General features: G+C 38.0%; 1 protein-coding gene across 1 annotated transcript; it reads right to left on the bottom strand.

The window, feature by feature from the left end:
* Nucleotides 1-1,714: 1,714 nt before the first annotated feature.
* nek6 (NIMA-related kinase 6) lies at nucleotides 1,715-21,974 on the bottom strand. The gene is made up of 10 exons (XM_063477898.1): nucleotides 21,889-21,974; nucleotides 14,886-14,986; nucleotides 14,357-14,497; nucleotides 11,237-11,299; nucleotides 9,408-9,518; nucleotides 7,801-7,909; nucleotides 6,792-6,899; nucleotides 6,374-6,468; nucleotides 5,861-5,974; nucleotides 1,715-4,920 (listed from the first exon to the last, which is right to left on the bottom strand). The coding sequence occupies exons 1-10, from the start codon at nucleotides 21,932-21,934 to the stop codon at nucleotides 4,810-4,812; spliced, it is 999 nt and encodes a 332-aa protein (XP_063333968.1). The 5' UTR covers nucleotides 21,935-21,974; the 3' UTR covers nucleotides 1,715-4,809.

Raw genomic sequence — 21,974 nt, 5'->3', positions numbered from 1 at the left:
TTCCAATTACTGTCAAGAACTTTAATATTTACCACACAAACAGATGTCTCTCTGAATATTGCGTTTGTGAATATTTCTCACTGTAGAATGTTGGACTTCAAATTGTTTTCGTTTCTCTAAGATCATTACTGATGTGTTTTCAACTAATAATTAACACACTTCTGAATGCTCCCGACTAGCAAACTAAGACATCGGCTGTTGTAGATAGTTGCACTTGCTAATAATCCTTTATCATCAGCTGCAGATGTTCTATCAGTCTGTGGCAGTGTGCTTGGAATAACTGAACAATAAGTGTGCTTTTCTAGTCTGCTGGAGAGGCAGCATCAGAAAAAATGCTGGGATCAATAAAGTTTTTCTTATTGTTTGTATTATTATTCTTAATAAGAGACATTTGATTAGCTGGCTGTTACTTATCCTATTATTTCCTTTGTAAGCAGGTGTTTAGTCATTTTTCCACACACTGCTTCTTTATTTTTGATTAGTTTTGTCAGAAAAAAAAGACCCCTTGTAATATTTTGTGTGTTAAGATTATATGATATGAGAGAGTATTTAAATAATTTTAAAAACTAGTAAGGGCCAGCACAGTGAGAAAGTAGCACTATTGCCAGGTCTTGGGTTCAAATCCACCATCTCCTTGGGACCTTTATGTATTGTATATTCTCCCCATCTGAGTGGCTTTTCTCTTGGTTCTCCAGCTTCCTCCCACAGCCCAAAGGCATGCAGTTTGTGGGGTTAGGTTAATTGAAGCCTCTAAATTGGTCATAGGAAGGAATGGTTGTCTGTCTCTCTGTGTTAGTCCTGCGACCAGGAAGTATCCCACCTTTTGCTCTACGGCATCTAGGATTGGCTCTAGGCATTCAACAATAAGTTGATCAGTATCTATCAAAAGTGGTCAGAGAAAGGAACAGACAAATTTAATGTCAGGTCTGATAGAAATGTGTAAAAATACACAGTGCATCATAGTTTGTTGGGTATCAGCTGCATAACCACAGACCCATGCCGGCCTGTCCACCGCCAACATGCGAGCAACAGAACTTCGAGCAGGGAGCAACAAAAACACGTAATCTTGTCTGATCAGCCACATTTTCTCTTCCCCTTGTGCGCCACCTACCTAATCATTGCTGCAAAGCATCTACATGCTTTCATGGAAATGGTGTTCCCTGACAGCAAGATAACGTGCCCTGGCATAAAGCAAATGCAAAAACGGTCCACGATTGGTTTGAGAACAACTTTGAGGACTGAGGTGTTGACCTCCAAATTCTCCAGATCTCAATCCAAATGAGGATCTGTGGGATGTGCTAGGCAAAATAAGTTAAATTCATGAAGCCCTCACCTCACAACTTACAGGACGTAAAGGATCTCTTGCAAACATCTTGGTGCCAGACATTACATCATACCTTAAGGACTGTTTCGTCAAGTCAAATCAAAAGTTTAAGTAGGCATACTACATGTATGCCTACTAGAAACTAGAAAACAAGCTTTTATCATTACTGTAATGCAGGTATGTTCCTGTGACAATTGTGGATTTTCCTATATTCATTTAGGTTCAGCTCAATTCAATTTATATAACGCCAAATCTCAACAACAGTTGCCTCAAGTCACTTTCTGAAGTAAGGCTAAAAACCCTACAATAATATAAAAATATTTCAAGATATTAATTTAATTTTCAGACAAAAAGTCTCAAAGATCAGACAGAAACTGGGTAAACTCCGGGTCTAAACGATAATAAATACAAAACTTGTGTGTGTACCTGTTAGGGCGCTGAAGGATAAAGTAAGACATTCAAGAAAATTATAGCTAAGTCTTTCATTGATTAGCTACCATGAAAGACTGTTGCTACTCTAGCAAACTCATGTTTTCAGGATTCTGACAGTTATGAATGAGGGATGTTGATGAATTTAAACCAACATATTTAAAAAAAATTTAAATTCACCTACAGCAAACATATTCATCCTCACACTGAAATCTGCTGCAGGTTTCAGTGTGATTAAGCTAAAAGCAAAGCTTTACATCAAAAGAAAAATGACTGAACTGAATTTAATATTACTTTGCACAGAAAAGCACAGTCAACATAAACATAATGGCACAATGCTTTGGAGACAATTGATAAGCATGGTAGATGGAAGATGAAGATACAAGTTATTTAAACAAGATGAAAACTGTAAGCTCTCACTCTGTGCATCTAATACATGTATTTCAAAAACATTGCGTAATTCATTCTTTCATTTTCACAGCATCTAATGTTTATGGTGTTTACAGTTTCACAGCAAGATTGGTCTAGATTTATAAATTAGAAGCAGACCATGACTGCATTCTCATACAATCAACACAAAACTACAACACCACTGGAGCAACACTCACCACAACAGTATCAATTCCAGATTAATTTCTGTGTGTGTTTGATTTGTTCTCCTTTACTCAAACTGTTGCATGAAGCACTTTTTCTTTCCCAAAACTGCAGATATGCAAAATGTAAACATTTAGGCAACAACAACAATAAAAAACAAACAATCTCCAGATCTCTAAATATAGTTATCTATGGAGCTGATTGGGGCTGGTAAAGTTGTTGAGTTTTATGTGGAGGAGCACATATGTCTATTCAGTTCACAGTGACCGAGCAACAACACAAAGAAACATTTTGGCAATTAATGGCATTAGAGCCCGATTTCTTTTACTGCTCACTCACAATTATCATGTGGCTCAACTGGAATTCAGCAGAGAATATCAGAACTGACAGGTCTGCCACCATCTAGACCTATTCATGCCTGTCACATTGTTCACTGTGAACCTGTTTCACTTGTGAACTAAATGGGTGCCCTATGTGGTGCTCTGTGGTCAATGCCAATTGGGCACATGATGATGTTTTTTTTTTCTTTTTTGTAAATTCTGAGATTTCAGAGGTTCAGCCAGAGTCGTTTTTATACTTTCAGCCAATTATCAGTTTGGTAGTCATTTATAACTTGTATTTTTCATTTATTCAGGTCACCTTTGTTCTATGTCTTTGGTTTGCAGGACTGACAGAATGTGATATAAACAAAATTTAACAGGATGGAGTTAAATAAGTTCTCACAGTCCCATGACTGCTCCTCCCAGCAACACAACATTTGTCTTTCACTATCATCTGATTCTTGATTCTATTGTTCCACCAGTTTTAATGTGACAACGCAAATTAAACCAACCAAATCAAGCGTAGTCTTAACAGTAACTTGGGTATTGACTGACAGAACTTTACTACTTGTAAGTAACAGGCTTTAAGACGCTGAGGATAACAGACCAGCATGTGAACACAGTGGAGAACTGAAACAGCTTCAAATGTTTCTTTTTGAAACCTGTGGAAACCAAAGCACATATAAAAGGAGAGTAAAGTGAGATTTATAAGGTGGACACAACATGATTTCCCAACTCATAAAATTAAAATACGGCCACATTTGACTTCACAAGGCTTGATCCAAGAAATTCAGTGGTAACTCAGTCTTTAAAGCCCAACATATGACTGGAAAGTTCTATGAATATGTAAGTTCACTTTCAGATTTGAGCCACTGGTGGCAACCTTTAGATACATACATGACAAACTGTCCTCAGTCAGAAGCAACATCTTCTTTTGACTGCTTCCTCATTCATAGGGGGTTTGCACAGCAGACAGCTCCACATATTTGATTTCACAAATTTATACACTGGATGCAACCCTAACAGGCTTTGATCCTTCACCAGGTCTTTAAGCAGGGAAAATGTATAAATCACTACATGATGGAGAACTGCCCTTAAGAAAACTTCCCAAATTGTTCTTAGGGCTTCCATAGACTTAGAGAATATACTGAATCAGAAAAGGCAGAAACACTGTGGGTGCTCAGCTGCTTGTCCACAGGTGAATGAATGTGACATCCATGAGAAAGCATTATTATAAGTGATTATTGAATAATCCCATAAACCTGGCTACTTCTTTAAGCTTTCAGCCACAGTTCTGTCAGGAACTTCTCAGTTAAAAATTTTTCAATTTCTGGCCTTATTCGTGGATGACCTCCCTGCCTTACCCACAACAAAAAGCTTAAAAGGTTTTCAGCACAAACAGATCAGGCATCAGTGCCAACACGCAAGCACTGATTATTTCACATAAGAATAAGATGAAAAAAAGGAGTTGGAGATGGGTTGCAAAGAGCAGCAAATGTATGTAGGCCGAAGCAGCTTAAATAGAATAACCTATGTGAGATTTATCTATATTTATATTCCAGAAGTGCTAGCTGAGCTCCCCACTGTTTGTAAAAGGCAATATTAACTAGATACGCTTCATCTGATCATAAAACTATTTTTTATTTTATGATTTCACTTCAATTTCAGTTTCCCCTGAAACTGCATTCTTTTGTTTTTTTTTTTCTGAGAATGGGCATTTATTAGCTGTCCATTTTGAACACTAAATGAGGTACTTTACAATGTATAAAAACATGTATGATATGATTATAGTAGACGACATGACAAATATTCAAACTGCCCAGCCCTACTACACAGGAAGATATGGTTGAACTGGGAATGCAACTCTTATTTGAGGAATCTGTCATCAGAGGGAGACACAGCTCTTTTGGCTATGTTCTCAGCTAAAGAAACAGGCAGACATACGGTTACCTCTCACTTTTGTTTTCCGTGAGTATACCCATGTACTTCTTCACATCTTCCATGACTGAAAAGATACATCACAGTATTTCCAAGGTTACAGTCTGCTAAGATGAGGTAAGGGCAAACTTGCTTGTGCAAGGACAGGCACATAGTGAGTGGAAAGCCTCAAATTGAGCAGAGAAGAGGGCTTGAAAGTGTCACTCAGGTGCTGGAAGTCCACATATGCATCTGTTTTGCAAACTGCAGCACAAAGACAATGTCAGGCCTCTGGTCCGGGTCTGGGTTGATGCACATGCTGACCAGGTCACGCAGCTGCAAAAAGCATGAGGCTGTTATTTCAGCTTTTAAAAACCGAAAAAACAAAACAAACTACGCTGTGCATAAATTGGTGTAAGCAAAAGGACACATGCTTCAGGGCTATTTTACAGAACAAAAATCACCACATTCAGGGAAGCAGCTAAAGTAAGTAGTAGTAAAGGACTTGAGAGTTTACTTTACCCACAGGCCATGTTCTCAGAATTGTTCCGTCATGCTAAACATAATTTTATAGGCACAGTCGAGATGCAGCAGCGCACGCTATTCTCGAAGCTCATCACCTTGTGACGCCCTAGACTGCTTTCAGTGTTGATTATACATGCTCTCCCTGTGCCTGCCTCTCACAGTCCAAAGTTATGCACCTGGTATACTAAATTAACCAAAGTTATGAGGTTGTGTTTAAAGTTTAAAGAATATAACACTGTATGAATGTATTAAATGTGGCTTGTAGCTAAAGCACTTTCTGTGGTCAGTAAGACCACAGACACAGAAAGAAATGCAAGGGCAAATATAGTACTTTCTTTATATTGCAAAATACCACACATTATGCTGTCTAAACCTTTTAACTTGCAATGACTGGAATGAGCCACTGTTTCAACAGCATTGCGCTTGTGCGTTATTGATCGGGGAAGGTCAAATCTATGATTATCTGTCCAAGTTTACCAATGTCAGTGCGAGTGGAGAAGGTAGGCTCCCTCTCCATATATTCACTTATCTTGTGTGAACAACTAACATGTTGAAACAAACTGTGTTAGCTTTCATGGAATAGCTTTTCAAGCGCTCAATATAAGGACCTATGTATTCTTCATATGGCCCCTGCAGGGCTCTGTACACCTTTTTTGCCAAACAGAAAAATAAAACTAGCAACATAATAAACCAAAAAGTTAATGAAACTCAAATTCAAATCAAAACCAAACGTGGCTTTGTATTACTTTACCTTATCAGAGTAATGGTCCGGGGGGAGAGGGGGGTAATCACACTGCTCTATCTTCTGACAGAGGGACAGAAGGTTCATCTTGTCCCCATAAAATGGACTCTGCAGTGCAGCCATCTGGAGCAAAGAGGAAGGGGGTTCATGGGATAAGGAAAGAAGAAAAATGAATTAGCTTGGTTGGCACTACCTACAAGTGAAATATTATTCCTAACCGGAGTTCAAGTAACATTGTGGTGTTCAGAGAGGTCTCTATTCTCGTGCCAGGGTGCTCGGCGGAAGTGTAAATAAAAGAAAACGTTTAAGCTTATTTATAAGATCCCACCTCTGGGTTTGAAGTTGAAACCTGTTGAAAATACTGTTCGCCTCATAGTAGATTCACTTATAGTATAGCACCAGCACTAATCAGCCAACGGGCACCACAAGCTTGGTTTTCTTGTTTCCAGGGTAAGAAAGTCATTTTCTGTTGAATCATTCACTATAAACACAATGAAAAGGTCAAAGTGTCTTTGGACCTACCTCATACAGAAGACAGCCCAGGGACCAGATATCTGACTTAAAATTGTAGCCATTCTCATGGATTCTCTCGGGTGACATGTAGTAAGGTGTTCCCACTGACACACAGAAAACAACAGACTTGTCATTTTGTGCACAAATGAAAAAGATGAAAACACTATTTATGCAGTAGTTTGAGTGTTACACCTTATAGTAGGAAAACACACACGACAGTGAATTGTTTATTTTTTTATTTTTTTATTACCACACCCCCAAGATATCTTTGTTTAGATTTTTGTTTTATACAGTTTCCATTTTCGTCACTAAAATATTTAATCCTGTGTTCTATATGATCTGCATGCCTGAATCAACAGCTGATCTGACAGAACATTATGCACAACATAGAAATTGTGCATAAATGTGTGTTGTGTGTGTGCTTCACCTAAAGAATGTGCTACAGTGGTCTTGGAACTGAAGAAGCGTCCTAGTCCAAGGTCTCCCAGCTTTACCTCTCCGGTGGCTGTTATAAACACGTTGGCTGGCTTGATATCTGGTTTAAACACATGCACACATTGACATTCATTGCAAATACACTGCAATTCTGTTCTAAACCCAAGAATCTAGTCACATTATATACACTCTACACACAGTAGTTGATTTCCTGCAACTATGAGAGGTGTGCTTATGGCTAATTCAATTTTAAGAAAGAACCATGCCGTTTTCTGTTTACAGACAAGTTACAGTTCCAACATTTACCATGTCCAGTGAAAACTGCTGTAATTACATCACAAACCAATTCAACTTTGCTTGGTTTTGGGGGGATATTAGAAATGTTTGGTCTGTGCTGTTATTTTTCTATTTAACAATACTTTCCATTAAAATAGAAAAAAAAAATCACAATTTCTTTGAAAATCAGATTTAAAAAGATTTAAGTAGGCCAAAAAGCATAATCTGATTTTCAGTGAAACTGACACCTTACTGTGATTTTCTTTTTTAATTTTAATGGAAAGCATCATTATCAATATAAAAATCACAACTTCTCTGACAATCAGATTCTGCTTTTTGGCCTACCTAAATCTTTTTCAACCTGGCAAGTACCACAGTATTAAAATACAAACTCCGTACTAAAATTCTTTTGGGCGTGTTGAATAAAGTGCAAATAACAACAGGATCCAACATTTTGCAAATTGTTTTTTCCTTTAGAAAGAGATTCTTTTTATTTTAACATCATGTAACATGTTATTATTCCCAATTGTTGGATACACCTGTACATATCAGTTCCTTGTATTTTAATTTTGACTGACAAAAGAAAGAAGTTTAGGAAGATATGAATGCACAACAACTGAGGTGAGAGAATGGTTTGAGCAGATTAACTACATCAGCACAATGATGGCAATGGAGAGGAGGTGTGCATGGTAAAAATGCAAAGTGGAGTGTGACTAGTTGTTTACCACGGTGCATTACTCTGCGTGAATGCATGTGCTCCAGAGCGCTGCACAGCTGCACAAAATATTTCCAAATTGTTCTCTCTGGGATAAGTCGTCTCTTCTTCTTGAAGTACTGAACAGAAAGAAGGAAGAAGTGTAACTAATCCAATTCTACGTGTTAGAACAATGACACAATATTATTGCTCTAACTATCCCTCAATCATTTAAACACACTTTCAGCTCTTTATTCCTAGCACTTTAAGTGTTTTGTCTAGCTTTTACACACACACACACACACACACACACAAACATTATGGGATACATCAGTGGCAATACTGGGTCAGCATCATTCACAAGGATATATGTATATTTTGTGTGTGTATATATATATATACACACACACACACACACACACACACACACACACACACACACACACACACACACACACACACCAGTCTTATCTACATTTCAGTGTTGTGCAAACCTCAGGTAGGTTATGTTTGCATTTAGCAATAAATATCTGTATGTATCTGTGTGGTTGTCTGTGTCATTTTTCTGTCGTGAAGTGTTACATCCTGTGAGGCTGTGGGAGTGTGTGGCCGTGGTGTTGTCCTCTCCCTCTCCTCCTCCTTCTTTCTTGCCCCTCTCCTTGTCTCTCTCTACCCCTGCCTTCTCCTTTGGGACACAGCTGCTGCTCATCTGCCCTCATTTACCACCAATTACCCTCCAGAGGTGATATAAGCTGGAGGAGAGCAGTGCGGGTGTGGGAGAGGCTTTTGGTGAATTTCCTCTGCGCTGGTCTGTGTGTGAGTCTGGCCTAGGTGTGGAAAAGGCCCACTGTGCGTGTGTGACCAGCCCCACCGTGCGTGGCTCTTTTGTGAGTGGGCAGTTGTTTCTTGTAGGTGAAGCGGCCTCCTTTTCCTTGGATTGGCCTGTCTGATTTATCGTCAAAGCAGCGTTGCTGCCTCTTTCTGTTGATACTGTTTATATGGTTATTGGTTATAATAAAAACTTATTTTGTGTTAAACACCTCTGCCTGGCGTCCTTTTCATTCCAATCCGGATCAAATTGTTACTGTCCCCCACCCTCTTTGCCTAGCTTTCATGTGGGGACGTAAAATGAAGATAGCTGAGACTTTATTTATAAACGCTTTACAAGGCAAAAATAGTCCTCACTTTAAATGAGGCCACACAAATATTCATTAAACCTTTATTAACACCTTCACAAACAATGAGCTCATATCTTTATCATTATATATTTGAAATTAATGTGCACTTAAATATTTAAATCACTTCTTTAGACTTTTATTATATATGAGCTTATTAATTAACAATACATTTTTATATGTGAATTGATAAATTACATACTAAGTAATAACTGTATCCAAAATGCAAGCATAAATTCAAATGATCACAGGAATACTCAGGGCCATTTATATACAAAAAGTTAATCAAGGAAGTGGAAAAATATTGGCAACTCCTAGCACTATCCCTCAGCCTATTAGTAAACACACCTATGGCATCAATTTCAAAATCCTATTTTGCATCGTTCTCGAGTTGTTGAATTCACAAGAAAACATTTCCTCTGATCTTTGACTGAGATTTGAACGAGTCATAGGGTTTTCTGACCTTTATCATCTGGGACAGATCTCCAGCATCCGCAAGCTCCAGAACAATGTTGAGCTCATTTTCTTCAATAAAAGAATCAAGGTACTTGATTACATTGGGGTGATTCAGCTGCTGCAGTGGACAAAAGAAAAATGGTAGCGTCAATGGAGCTGTCACAAGCAAGGCGTATAGCAGAGCCGTCCATGCAAATGTTTCAAACACATTTTATAAAATACTGGCGGCATCAAATGGCATTAATTTCAAAATCCTGTGCTGCCTCACAAGATTTCCTGAAAACTCAGTGACCTTCGCCAAGGTCATTGTCACTGAGTTTTAAACACATCCGAGATTTTTAGTAGATACACCTATGGTGAACTTGAAACTCTTAAGTTGCCTCACTCTCAAGTTATAGCATTCACAAACTTGGGTCCATGCCATCTACCTGTCTGGCAGGGTGACCACCAGTGTTGGTCAAGTTACTTGAAAAAAGTAATTAGTCGCTATTTACTGATTACTTCTCCAAGAAAGTAATCCCTTTACTGATTACTTATTTTCAAAAGTAATTAGTTACTTTACTACTTGGTTACTTTTTAAAAACATGATACATAACCTGAATACATAATAAAGCAATAGACCTTTCAGCCCAATTGTATTTTTTCTGCATAATCAATCATATAAAATTGAATCAAATGAAAAAGTCTCTTTTTAAAATTTGTTAATCTTTTAACTTTATGCACTTTGCATCAAGCAAAAATTAAATTGTATGCAACATTCTCTGACTGGAAGAAATTTGTTTAACATTTAAACCTATTTTCCGCTTATTCCAGCATATAAAATTAAATCATTTTTTTATGTTTACACTCACTCTTTCAAATAGATGCAAGTAAAACACAGCAAAAAATAAATGAAATCAAAGATTCAGCGGCACCGAGTCCTGTCGCTCTTATATTTATTGTCACCTGTTTAGCAGGAGTAGGGCCGGTGGAGGTTTGCGGTCATGTCAGTGGGGGGATCCGGGGGTTTCTCTGAATTTCACATTGTCGTGGCAGCATGCTAGGTGCTTGTTCAGATTTGAAGTTTAATTTTTTTCGCTGTAGAAACAAGTTTTCTTCCTACGCAGAGTGTACAGTGGACGCTAATGTTTTTGTCACTTTTTACGGAATCAAACTCAAAGTAAGCTTTAAACGCTGCATGGTCGTACTCTCTCCCACACTCCATATTATCCACTGTTGATCTAAACGTGTGTTGCTACCACGGACGTCGCACATTCGTACATCATTGTCATTAGACACTCTCACAAACAAAATCACGGTTTAGTAACACAGTAACGCAGGATGCTTATGGAAAAGTAACTAATCTAATTACAATCCTTTACTTTACTCGTTACTTGAAAAAAGTAATCAGATTACAGTAACGTGTTACTTGTAACTTACTTGTAATGCGTTACTGCCCATCTCTGGTGACCACAAGTCTTTAATGGCTGGGGGTAAAAAGCATTCTGATGTAGCCTCAGATTTGAGACTGGTTCTTATATGCCACTTTTCTACTCTGCCTGAGCACTTAAAGCAGTTTATACAACTTGCCTCATTCACACCCATTCACACAAGCACTGTTTTTTATCCTTAAGTACTTTCTATCTAACATTCATACTCCGATGGCGACGTCGGAGAGCCACCTGGGGTTAGAATCTTGCCCAAGGATATTAGGCACACAGACTTGAGTAGCCAAGGATTGAACCACCAACCTTCCAATTAGTGATGACCTGGTCTTTCTCCTGAGTAACAGCCACCCAATTTCGCACTCATTCACTTATTATCAACCAGAGTATAATTTGCTTTGACAGACTTTACCTTCAGTAAATCAATCTCTTTGATGCAGTCCTGACGAGCCTTAGCATCCATCATCTCAAAGATCTGCAAAGATACATTGTGAGCAAATGTGGAAAGAAAGAACTTCATTTTAACTGAAAGAGACCTTCTGCAAATCTTCAACAAGCAATTTAGTGGTGAGGGAAGAAAAGATGATTTGGAAAAATTAATTACTCAAGTCAGCTAAAAGCAGTCAATAGAAGAGAAACAATCTAAATAAACCATCAGTAATTATTAAGGCTGTATTATATTGAGACTGTGACACTACTGACACGATAATTAGCTTCTGTATGAGTAAAGTTCTGATAGCTCCTCCACATTGTGTTGGCTCATGATGCTTAAGAAAACAACAATGGAGGAATCACTGCCTTACATTTAGTTATAGTACTTTCAGATAGATATCTAGTGTACTGAAACTCACCCCCAGTGCTGTGTAGTCCATTATTGTAAAATTAAATGTTTTAAGAAATAACCACGTCAGGAAATACAGTCCCAATTCCCCCAAATTTGGAAAAGATATGTAAATGTAAATAAAACATAATGAAATGATTGGCAAATGTCATAAACCCATGTTTTATTCACAACACATAAAACAATACCAAATGTTTAAAGTGATAAAATGAACAATTTTACGAAAAATATTGGCTAATTATTTAATTTGATGGCAGCAACAGGTCTAAAAAAAGTTGGGGCAAGGTCATGTTTACCACTGTGTACCATCCCGCATTTTTTAACAACAGTGAATAAAAATGTAGGAACTGAAGAGACCAGTTGATGGAGAGGAATGTTGTGCCATTCTTGTCTAGTTGCTTTCAACTGGTAAAAGGTCTGGACTGCAGGCACATCAGTTCAGCACTTAACGTCGTCTCTACAAAGTCATGCTGTTTAAATAGATGTAGTATGCGGTTTAGCATTATCTTGCTGAAATATGCAAGACCTTTCCTTAAGATGATGTCTGGATGGGAGGGCATGTCAGTATAAGACCTGTATATACCTTTCAGCACCATTGAGTTGCTGCTGTTGTTTCAATTAGCATATATCCACAGTAACAAGATTATATGCATTAGACTGATTACATGATCAAATCTTAGTTTGACTTTATTAATAGATCATAAAACCATCTCCATCTTCTTTGTCAGACTATCTTTATTAAATTATAAGTATTTCTGAGATCTTTCGTAGATGTTCATGTCTACCTCTTTCTCACGGTAGAATAATGTGTCAATTAATAAACAGTTATGAGTGGGTGAATGCCAAAATCACAGCTTTCCTCATTTACCATTGTTATTAACAAGTAAAAGATGGTTTGTTTTCCACAAAACTTCTTACTCATGTTTCAGAATAAGAACACAGAAGATGAAGTCTTTCTGTGCAGTGAAATATTAAAATACTTAACTCTAAACAGGTCTAGGGAGTGTTGAGTTTGAATAAACACTATAATGGAGAACATTTGGTAGCGTGGGAGCAGACAGAAAGATCTCATGAAAGATCTCATATGGATTACTATAACTATACTCTAATTGGTTTATTAAACAGAAGGAAGATCAAGAGCTCAGGTATCTTAGGCTCCTGAGGGAAATAAACATCAGTCAGTGGAAGATGAAATACAGTGTTAATGTTATTCAAGCAATGTGTTCCTAGTTTTGTCTGAATTTTACTTAACATGAAAACTAGTAGCTATCAACAGCTGTTAAGGTGGGATGTTTTCTTGCACCCTACTCTGATGCAATTAAGATGGAAGAGTTGAAGATATGAATCAATAAACACTTTGGGAAAGATTTATCAACTTTTCTTTTTAGGCTAGTCTTATTGCTTTTCTATTTGCAGGAACTTTTGTGAGTGCAAAATTTTGGAAGGATAGTATTTGAATAAATTACAATTTCACTAAATTCCAAGAAAAAGTATGTCTTAGTTTGTGTTTGGTGCAACTGTGATAGCTACCACTAGTCGCCTCACTCAATCCTCACCTTGCAGGTTTAAAGCTAAGCCCAACATACTTCTACTCCTGAGTTATACTGGTATTATACTGGTAACACAGCAGAACTGAATTCAGCTTCATGCATCTTGGTTTTACAGGCAGCCAATTTAATTTTTACCGTGAGTTAAGCAGTTTGCAGTGTTTTAGGCGTATAGTCATAAGTCCTTTCATATAGTCACATATTTTCCTTTCTATATATCAGAAGAGAGGTTCACATGAGAGAGGGAATGAGACTCACTGTGGTTTAGATTTCACGAGGAGGATGTCAAAATAAATGCAGTAATTTGCAAAACATGCCATAAAACTGTTGCCGCAAAAGGTAGCAGCATCACAAATTTATTCCACCAGCTAAAAAGTCAGTCACTGAAAAATGAAGACTGTTTTAAACTCTGCATGTCAACGTCTTCCCACACACCAAAGAAAATGATAAATAAATCAGCTGTGAAAAACCTGTGTGCAACTCATGGTAAAAAAAAACAAAAAAACAGTTAAAATAAAACATTTGAATTCGTTAAGATTTTTGTATTCAAAGTAGAAATAATAATGAATGGTCAGTTTGAATAAGTTTAGGCACTATGGTTGAAAACAAGATTTGTTTTTGGAGGTTGTTTAAACATATACATATTGTGGATCATGATATAGGCAAAAAATATTGTGTTATTAGATTTTCCTCATATCGCCCAACCCTACTTAAATACACACCAACTACAGACTAGCTACCTGTATAACTTTAAATGGTGTGGAACAGTAGCATCTCCACTTCACTAAGTCTGGCCTCCAAATATACAAACAGGCTAAATTATATTACAAGTATTATTAGCACTATTATTACATTCATGTAAACAACTATGCTACCAGTGGTTAAACAGTGGTTAAAGCTAAGCTAGCAAAGACTAAAATAAATTAACATTATGCCTACAAGTTGCAGATGATTAAGCAGAAGAATGTATTTGATAAGGCGTGTACAGTTTACTTTGTAAAATAAAATACTTTAAGTAATCAAGTTAAACACATTAACTTGCAAAACACCAATTTCCACTGTAATAAACATAAACAGGAAATGATATTGCACTGCAGTGAGATCTAACACCACATGTATGGCGACTAAGTACAAAGAGCTGTACCTGGACCTTCTTGAGTGCCACCAGCTGTCCATCAAGCAGATATGTTGCTTTATAGACCTCACTGAACTGACCCCGACCGATCTTCTTCTCAATGTGGAAGTTTGCCATTGTGCAGCAGTAATTATAGCTTGGAACATTTTTCTGAACAAGAAAACACCATCAGCAGTAAAACAAAGCAGCATATTATGATCTCAATAGACGTCATTTTTTTCTTTCAGCTTGGTGATTTTAACATATCTTTCAATACTATGTGTTGTTTCAAAGTCTAAGGCTAATACAGACAGAACATTTTGAATATGTTGATGGTAGTTATCATCAACTACCACATGCTAATAGAAGAAAAACATTAAACTCTGTTAGCCACAGTGTCTAAACTTGTCTTGTACACTGCCTTAACTTACAATGTCATATAGACACTATACATTTTGGAACATGTAATGCTCTTCTTTTGGCAAACAAAAAAAAAAGAAAGAAAAAAAAGAAAGAAAAAAAGGCCAATACTATTTTTTGGGTCAATACTACTACCTACCTGATCTTCTTGGCTTGGTATCTTGTAGAGATTATTGTGTTTGTCTAAGGCGGGCTGGTTGTTGTTCTGCACCTCCATGTTTGCATCACACCTACCCACCTCTGCAACAAAGAATAGTTGAAATGACTTATTTAAAATCATGGAACATTTGCTTAAAACATTAAAAAAACAAAAAAACAAAAAACTCCAGTCATAATACGCAGAAACTGGGATAAAGTGTAAGCATGACGGTGAAAAACTAGTTAATGCATTTATTACTTCTAGGTTGAACTACTTCCTTCAGTTAATTCAAAATGCTGCAGCAAGAGTTATGACAGGGACTAGAAAGAGAGAGCATTTTTCTCCTATATCTGCTTCTGGCTTGGCTTCCTGTTAAATCCAGAATTTAAATCCAAATTTAAAATACTCCCACCACAAGGTCTTGAATAATCAGGCCATGTTATCTTAATGACCTCATAGTAGCATATCACCCCATTAGAGCACTTCGCTGTCAGACTGCTGACTTACTTGTGGTATTTAAAAGTAGAATGGAGGCAGAGCCTTTAGCTCCCAGGCCCTCTTTCTGTGGAACCAGATTCTACTTGGATTTAAGACACAGACACCCTCGCTACTTTTAAGATTAGGTTTAAAATTTTCCTTTTTGATAAAGCATATAGTTATGGCTGGATCAGGAGAGCCTGAATCCTCCCTTAGTTACGCTGCAATAGGTCTAGGCTATTCCCATGATGCACTGAGTATTTCTTCTTCACTCACTATGTGTTTATACCCCTCCCTGCATTTAACCATTAATCTTTGTTATTAATCTTAATCACTATTAATCTCTGACTCTTTTCCACAGTGTTTTTTTTTTTTTTCGTTCTCCCCTCACTCTGAACCGGTCACGGCAGATGGCTGCACCTCCTTGAGGCCGGTTCTGCCACAGGTTTCTACCAGCTACAAGATGGTTTTTTCTTTCTCCATTTCACCAAAGTGCTTCTTCATAGGGGATCATCTGGTTGTTGGGTTTTCTCTGTATTATTGTAGGGTCTTTATCTTAATATAAAGTGTCAGGCAACTGTTGTTGTGATTTGGTTGTATAAAACTGAATTGAATGTACATACATATGAAATAAGATGTCTGTTTATGCAGCTAAAATGTACATGCATTTCTTGGTCTTTGCTTATATGAATTATTGTATTACTACATGGTCACAGGATGGTCTTTATTAGGGGTGGGTTTTGATTATTGACTTAGGGATTAAAATCGATTCTAGCTTGGATAACGTGATATCGATTCATTAAAATCCTGAATCGATTTTTAAATATAAATTTATTTTGTCCGAAACGCCAGAATCTCAGGTTAAACCTCACAAAATTTCAACAACCACCAAAACAGCTAAAACAGTAAATGAGAGCAGGTACACAGATACTGCACAAAGATGTAAACACAAAGCGCGGACCCGCCGACGGATCGGAATCAGTGAGATGTCGCCTTTCTCACCCGATGGCACGGGCATGGACACGGTCGGGGCTGAAAGCCAACAGCTCACTGATTCTGATGTTTCGGCGGGTCCATGCTTTGTGTTTATGTCCTTTTTGCACTAGATTCTGAAGCTGCAGGTTTTATCTCTCTTCAAACAATATTGAATGAACCAGCAGCAAAAGAAGATCCAAACTACGCTTCACATTTCGCTTCACATAAACATCGTCATGAATTCCTTACTTTTGCTGTTTCTCTTCCAGCACGATAAAAATCACACTTCATGCACAGCTCTCACTCTCTCTCTGTGTACTTCAAGAACAGCTTCCAATCTAGAAATCTCTGTTTTCTGCATTATTCGCTTGTTTATTACGCGCAAGTCTACCGTTGTTTACAGTGCTGTCGGCCGCTGTTTTTTTTTTTCCTTTTCCTTTCTTCTGAAAAGAAAGCCTCATTTCTGCTGTTCAATACTGAACAAATTTAAACTTTTTAAAATTATGCAAAATGCTTAGCTGTGTCCCTAATACAACCTCTGTAACTTTGCTCTGCTTCACTTCAGTAGCATCAGGTAATGTTCATATGTTGATTAATGGTTTTCTTTCGTTTTTGATCTACCGCAGAATATTTTTAAGGTCAAATTCTGCAATAGAATCCCAGACCAGGAAAGTCGCCTTCATGTTTTTCTGTGTTTTATCCTCAGTTACTCTGACACAAAGGCATCTGCTGTGATGTTTACACCTTTGATAAAGTCTGCCAAGTGTCAGCTTTCTTTTTATATATATAAAAAATATGGATATGTACTGATACGTGATCAGAATTATAATATTTCTGACTGTCTGAGGCAAAATTTCCCGATTCAAATTGAATCAAATCAAATCGATTCTAGAGATCAGTGACGATACCCAGCCCTACTCTTTATGCTTTATAACCATTACAGTTTGTATATAACTGTGATTTGGCACATATAAATAAAAATAAAATTAAACTGAGTTAAAATCAAGATCATCTGTTATAAAACTGACCTGTTAGTTTAAGACATGTAGCTCTTGAACTTACTTCTCTAGGTGTTCTTTCATATACAGTGGTATGCAAAAGTCTGGGCACCCTTGATAATTTTCATGATTTTCCTTCATAAATCATTGGTTGTTTGGATCAGCAATTTCATTTAAATATATCATATAGTACAACACAATGATATTTGAGAAGTGAAATGAAGCTTATAGGATTTACAGAAAGTGTGCAATAGTTACTTAAACTAAATTAGGTAGGTGCATACATTTGGGCACCCCAACAGAAAAATTACATCAATATTTAGTAGATCCTCCTTTTGCAGAAATAATGCCTCCAAACACTTCCTATAGCTTCCAATGAGAGCCTGGATTCTGGTTGAAGGTATTTTGGACCTTTCGTCTTTACAAAACATCAGTTCAGTCAGGTTTGATGGTTTCCAAGCATGGACAGCCCGCTTTAAGTCACACCATAGCTTTTCAATAATATTCAGGTCTGGGGAGTGAGATGGCCATTCCAGAACGTTGTACTTTATCCTCTGCCTGAATGCCTTAGTAGATTTTGAACAGTGTTAAGGGTCGTTGTCTTGTTGAAATATCCAGCCCTGGTGCAACTTCAACTTTGTCACTGATTCTTGAACATTGTTCTCAAGAATCTGCTGATACCGACTGGAATCCATGCGACCCTCAACTTTAACAAGATTCCCAGTACCTGCACTGGCCACACAGCCCCACAGCATGATGTAACCACCACCACATTTTAATGTGGGTAGCAAGCGTTTCTCTTGGAATGCTGTGCTCCGTTTCTGCCATGCATACCGCCTCTTGTTATGCCCAAATAACTCAATTTTAGTTTCATCAGTCCACAGCACCTTATTCCAAAATGATGCTGGTTTGTCCAAATGTGCTTAAGCATACCTCAAGCGACTCTGTTTGTGGCATGTGCGTAGAAAAGGCTTCTTCTGCATTACTCTCCCATACAGCATCTCCTTGTGCAAAGTGCGCTGAATAGTTGAACAATGCACAGTGACACCATCTGTAGCAAGATGATGTTGCAGGTCTTTGGAGCTGGTCTGTGGGTTGACTATGACTGTTCTCACCATCTGTTGCCTCTGCTAATCTAAGATTTTTCTTGACCTGTCACTTCCGGCCTTAACTAGAACTGTCCCTGTGGTCTTCCATTTCCTCACTATGTTCCTCACAGTGGAAACTGACAGCTGAAATCTCTGAGATAGCTTTTCGTATACTTCCCCTAAACCATGATGTTGAACAATCTTTGTTTGCAGGTCATTTGAGAGTTGTTTTGAGGCTCCCATGTAGCAACGCGCGAGAGAAGATGGAAAGAGGAGAAAAACAATTAGGGCTGCCACGATTAGTTGACTAGTCACGATTACGTCGACGATCGCCGATGGCTAATTTAATAGTCGACGCGTCGTTTGAAGCTTTGTAAGATACTGAAAGACGTAGGCATAAGTAGGTTTTAAGAATGTAATAACGGACTGAAACAGAAGATGGCAGCAATGCATCTACGAGGATGACAGCTGCCGTTAAACCCCGAAGAAGAAGAAGCAACCTCCGGTATCGTAGCTATGTCCAAATTCAGGGGCTGCATCCTTCGGAGGCCGCATTTGTAGGCCGATTGCGTTACAACGATGCGACGAAGGCTGTCCAAATTCAAAGACTCCTCCAAATACTTCCTCCTTTTGCCCAGATTTGAAGGATGGGTCTGGTGTAAAACCGTCGTGGCCCAACCTATCCCAGGATTCATAGCGCATATTTGCAAAATAACTCATGAAAGAATAAAGTTACGTTGAAACCAAGCACACCATTGTTTTTCTTGTGACATTACCAATAAGTTTGATGTGTCACATGGCCCTCTTCCTATTGAAAAAACAAAAGTTGTATCCAAGATGGCCGACTTCTAAATGGCCACCATGGTCACCACCCATCTTGAGGAGTTTGCCCCCTCACATATACTAATGTGCCACAAACAGGACTTTTAATATCACCAACCATTCCCATTTTATTACGGTGTATCCATATAAATGGCCCACCCTGTACTTGTCACGTGCAGACTCCTACATCATTATGATGAAAGCATTGGGGTTCAATTTGCCCAAAGACACTTCAACATGCTGAATGGAGGAGTGAGGGATTGATTGATTGGTGGATGACCCGACTCAACCCCTGAGTCACAGCTGTAACATTCAATTTAGCAGTGTACATGTCACATCCATAGGACAAGACTGCACAGTTGGGTATGTTTAAATACCCAACTGAACATCATATAAGAGCATTTTTATAGTTTATTACAAGAATCAGATTTCTATGGATAGTTATCCAAATCATAACAACTCTTGAATAGGGTAATTTTTTTAATGACTCATTCATCTGGATACTGTACTTAATTGCAATGTGGAGTCATTAACTCTTCATTAACTTTTCTCCAGTTACAAAAGGACTCTGTTGCCAGGTTTGGACAACAGGTTTGGGTCCTGTGGTGACTACAATAATTCAAGCCTTTGTTCTAGTTTTACTGAAAAAAAAACAAAGCTATTTTTAGACCACCAGATCACTAAAAGTGACTCAAAATAACTGGTACTCCATCTCAGTGTGTGCTAAGTTATTATGACTAGATGAGTTATTTTAACAATTTTGTACCTTCTCTCGCAACTTAAGAGTCCAATGAAAACAAACCAAAAGCAAACGTTTTGGATCAATTGAAGGTTTTTTAAGGAATTTTCAAAACAATCTGATAATAATTAATTATAATAGTCCAGCCTAGAAAGTAATAAATGCATTGCCAAATGCAAATATGACATGCTTGGAGCAGATACCAACTGATCGCTGTAACAAGGTCCATGCTAATCATGCACTAATCAGGACATCTGATTACCAGAAGTTAAGAAAAAGAGTGAATAGCAGAATAAGCTGTTTGGCATTGGTAGAGTTTGGCATGTTCATGGGCACAACTATGCTACTCAACCCACAAATGCATTTTTGCTAAGTTGTATGCACATATGTTTTTGACTTTTGGCAAAAGTCTCAAGGAATACCCGCACCTGTGAAATGAAATGCATTGCTTCTGATTATCTTTTTTCTCACATGCAGCTTTTGACATAAACATAACTCTTCATGTAGTGAAGAAGAACATGCAGAGGGTTGATGAGACATGCTAAGGTAAGATGGTGGCATCTGCTGTGGGGATCCCTAACGGGACCAGCCAAAAGAACAACAATCTGACATAGCTGCCACGCCCTCATATGCCAGCAGAAAATCGTTGTTGATTGAAGTTGCTCAATGTCATTGGCAATCTCTGGATGCCACATGACTATTAGTCGCTTCCTGTATAGACAGTCTTACTACTCAACCTTTCCCTTCATATTCAACGATGTCGAGTGCTCTATGAAACTATTGCCCATTGGCTTTTGGCTACTGTTGGTAAAACAACAACAACAAAAACTTAATTGGGTAATCTCAACAGGTCACATGATAGAGTGAGGCAAAGTCTCACAGTGGTTTCACCTAAAACTTCTAGTTGTAATGACCCATACCTTTTTTTCACACCTTGGCTCATGTGATGAGCATATGATAAGGAGTGGGTCAACAAACATCTTAAAGGACAAACCCCAATACCTGGTACTCTCCAACATTTGGTTTTAGAACTGCAAAAGCTCTTGGATGAAAGTTGAAACCTCTTCAAGAAATGTAAACAAGTACAGTGGTTTTCTTATACTGTTTCTACATATAATGTTCACTTCTACACAGAAACCACACACCCAGACAGGAGGGGTGGGGGTACAGCTTGTTACTCCTGTTTGATACATAAATATTGTCATTGTTATATGGATGTGTTTTGTTTGGGGTTTTTTTTTGTTTGTTTTGTTTTTTAAACTAATGACAGAGATGCTATCACATAATACACCCAATGCCACATCTCTGTTCTATCCAATTACCTCACGTTTAGTTGTAATTGATTAACTTAATGTATAATCCAAATTGGTCTAAGTCAAAAGTACAAAAATTATATTCACAGGAAGATAAACCAGGAGCTGCAGAAGTTACGAGTATTGCAGTGGTTTCCTGTTGTGAAAGAAGAGCCTGCAGAGAAGAGAATTACCCCAATAACACTCACCATTACTTCATTTAGCTTGAGTGACAGGTCGCCGATAATTACTTTAAAGTGGCAATGGAAACATGGAAATTAAATGGATGTGAATTTCAGTCCAAGTGTTCTGCTGCGTGCTCTTTTCCGGGCCTGGTGCGGCACGATTGTTTAAAATAGAAAAAAAAATTATAATAATATGTTTAAACTATAGACCAGGAATCTATAAGGTCTCGTTTCTGTCCGGGTAAGCAGCACGTTAACGTTGCTGCTAACTAGTTAACTGCTACGAAGGTTGTGCAGCTCTCCAAAATGAGGCTGTATCCTGTTCCATGACGCGTTTTATGATTCAGCCACACACGAACTTACTGAAGCGAGCTGCTGCACAATTCTGCGAGCTGCCACCGTCTCCTTACTACTGACTGTGTCTTACCTGGAGAGGAGTCAGTAATGTCCTGCTGCGTGAAGGCCTTCCACATTTTACAACTTCTGTTAGTTCGTGTTGTTGTGCAACTCCTC

The sequence above is a fragment of the Pelmatolapia mariae genome, linkage group LG7 (assembly GCF_036321145.2).
Source record: "Pelmatolapia mariae isolate MD_Pm_ZW linkage group LG7, Pm_UMD_F_2, whole genome shotgun sequence".
In the NCBI taxonomy this organism is placed as follows: Eukaryota; Metazoa; Chordata; class Actinopteri; order Cichliformes; family Cichlidae; genus Pelmatolapia; species Pelmatolapia mariae.
This window is presented reverse-complemented; position numbering and strand designations above follow the sequence as displayed.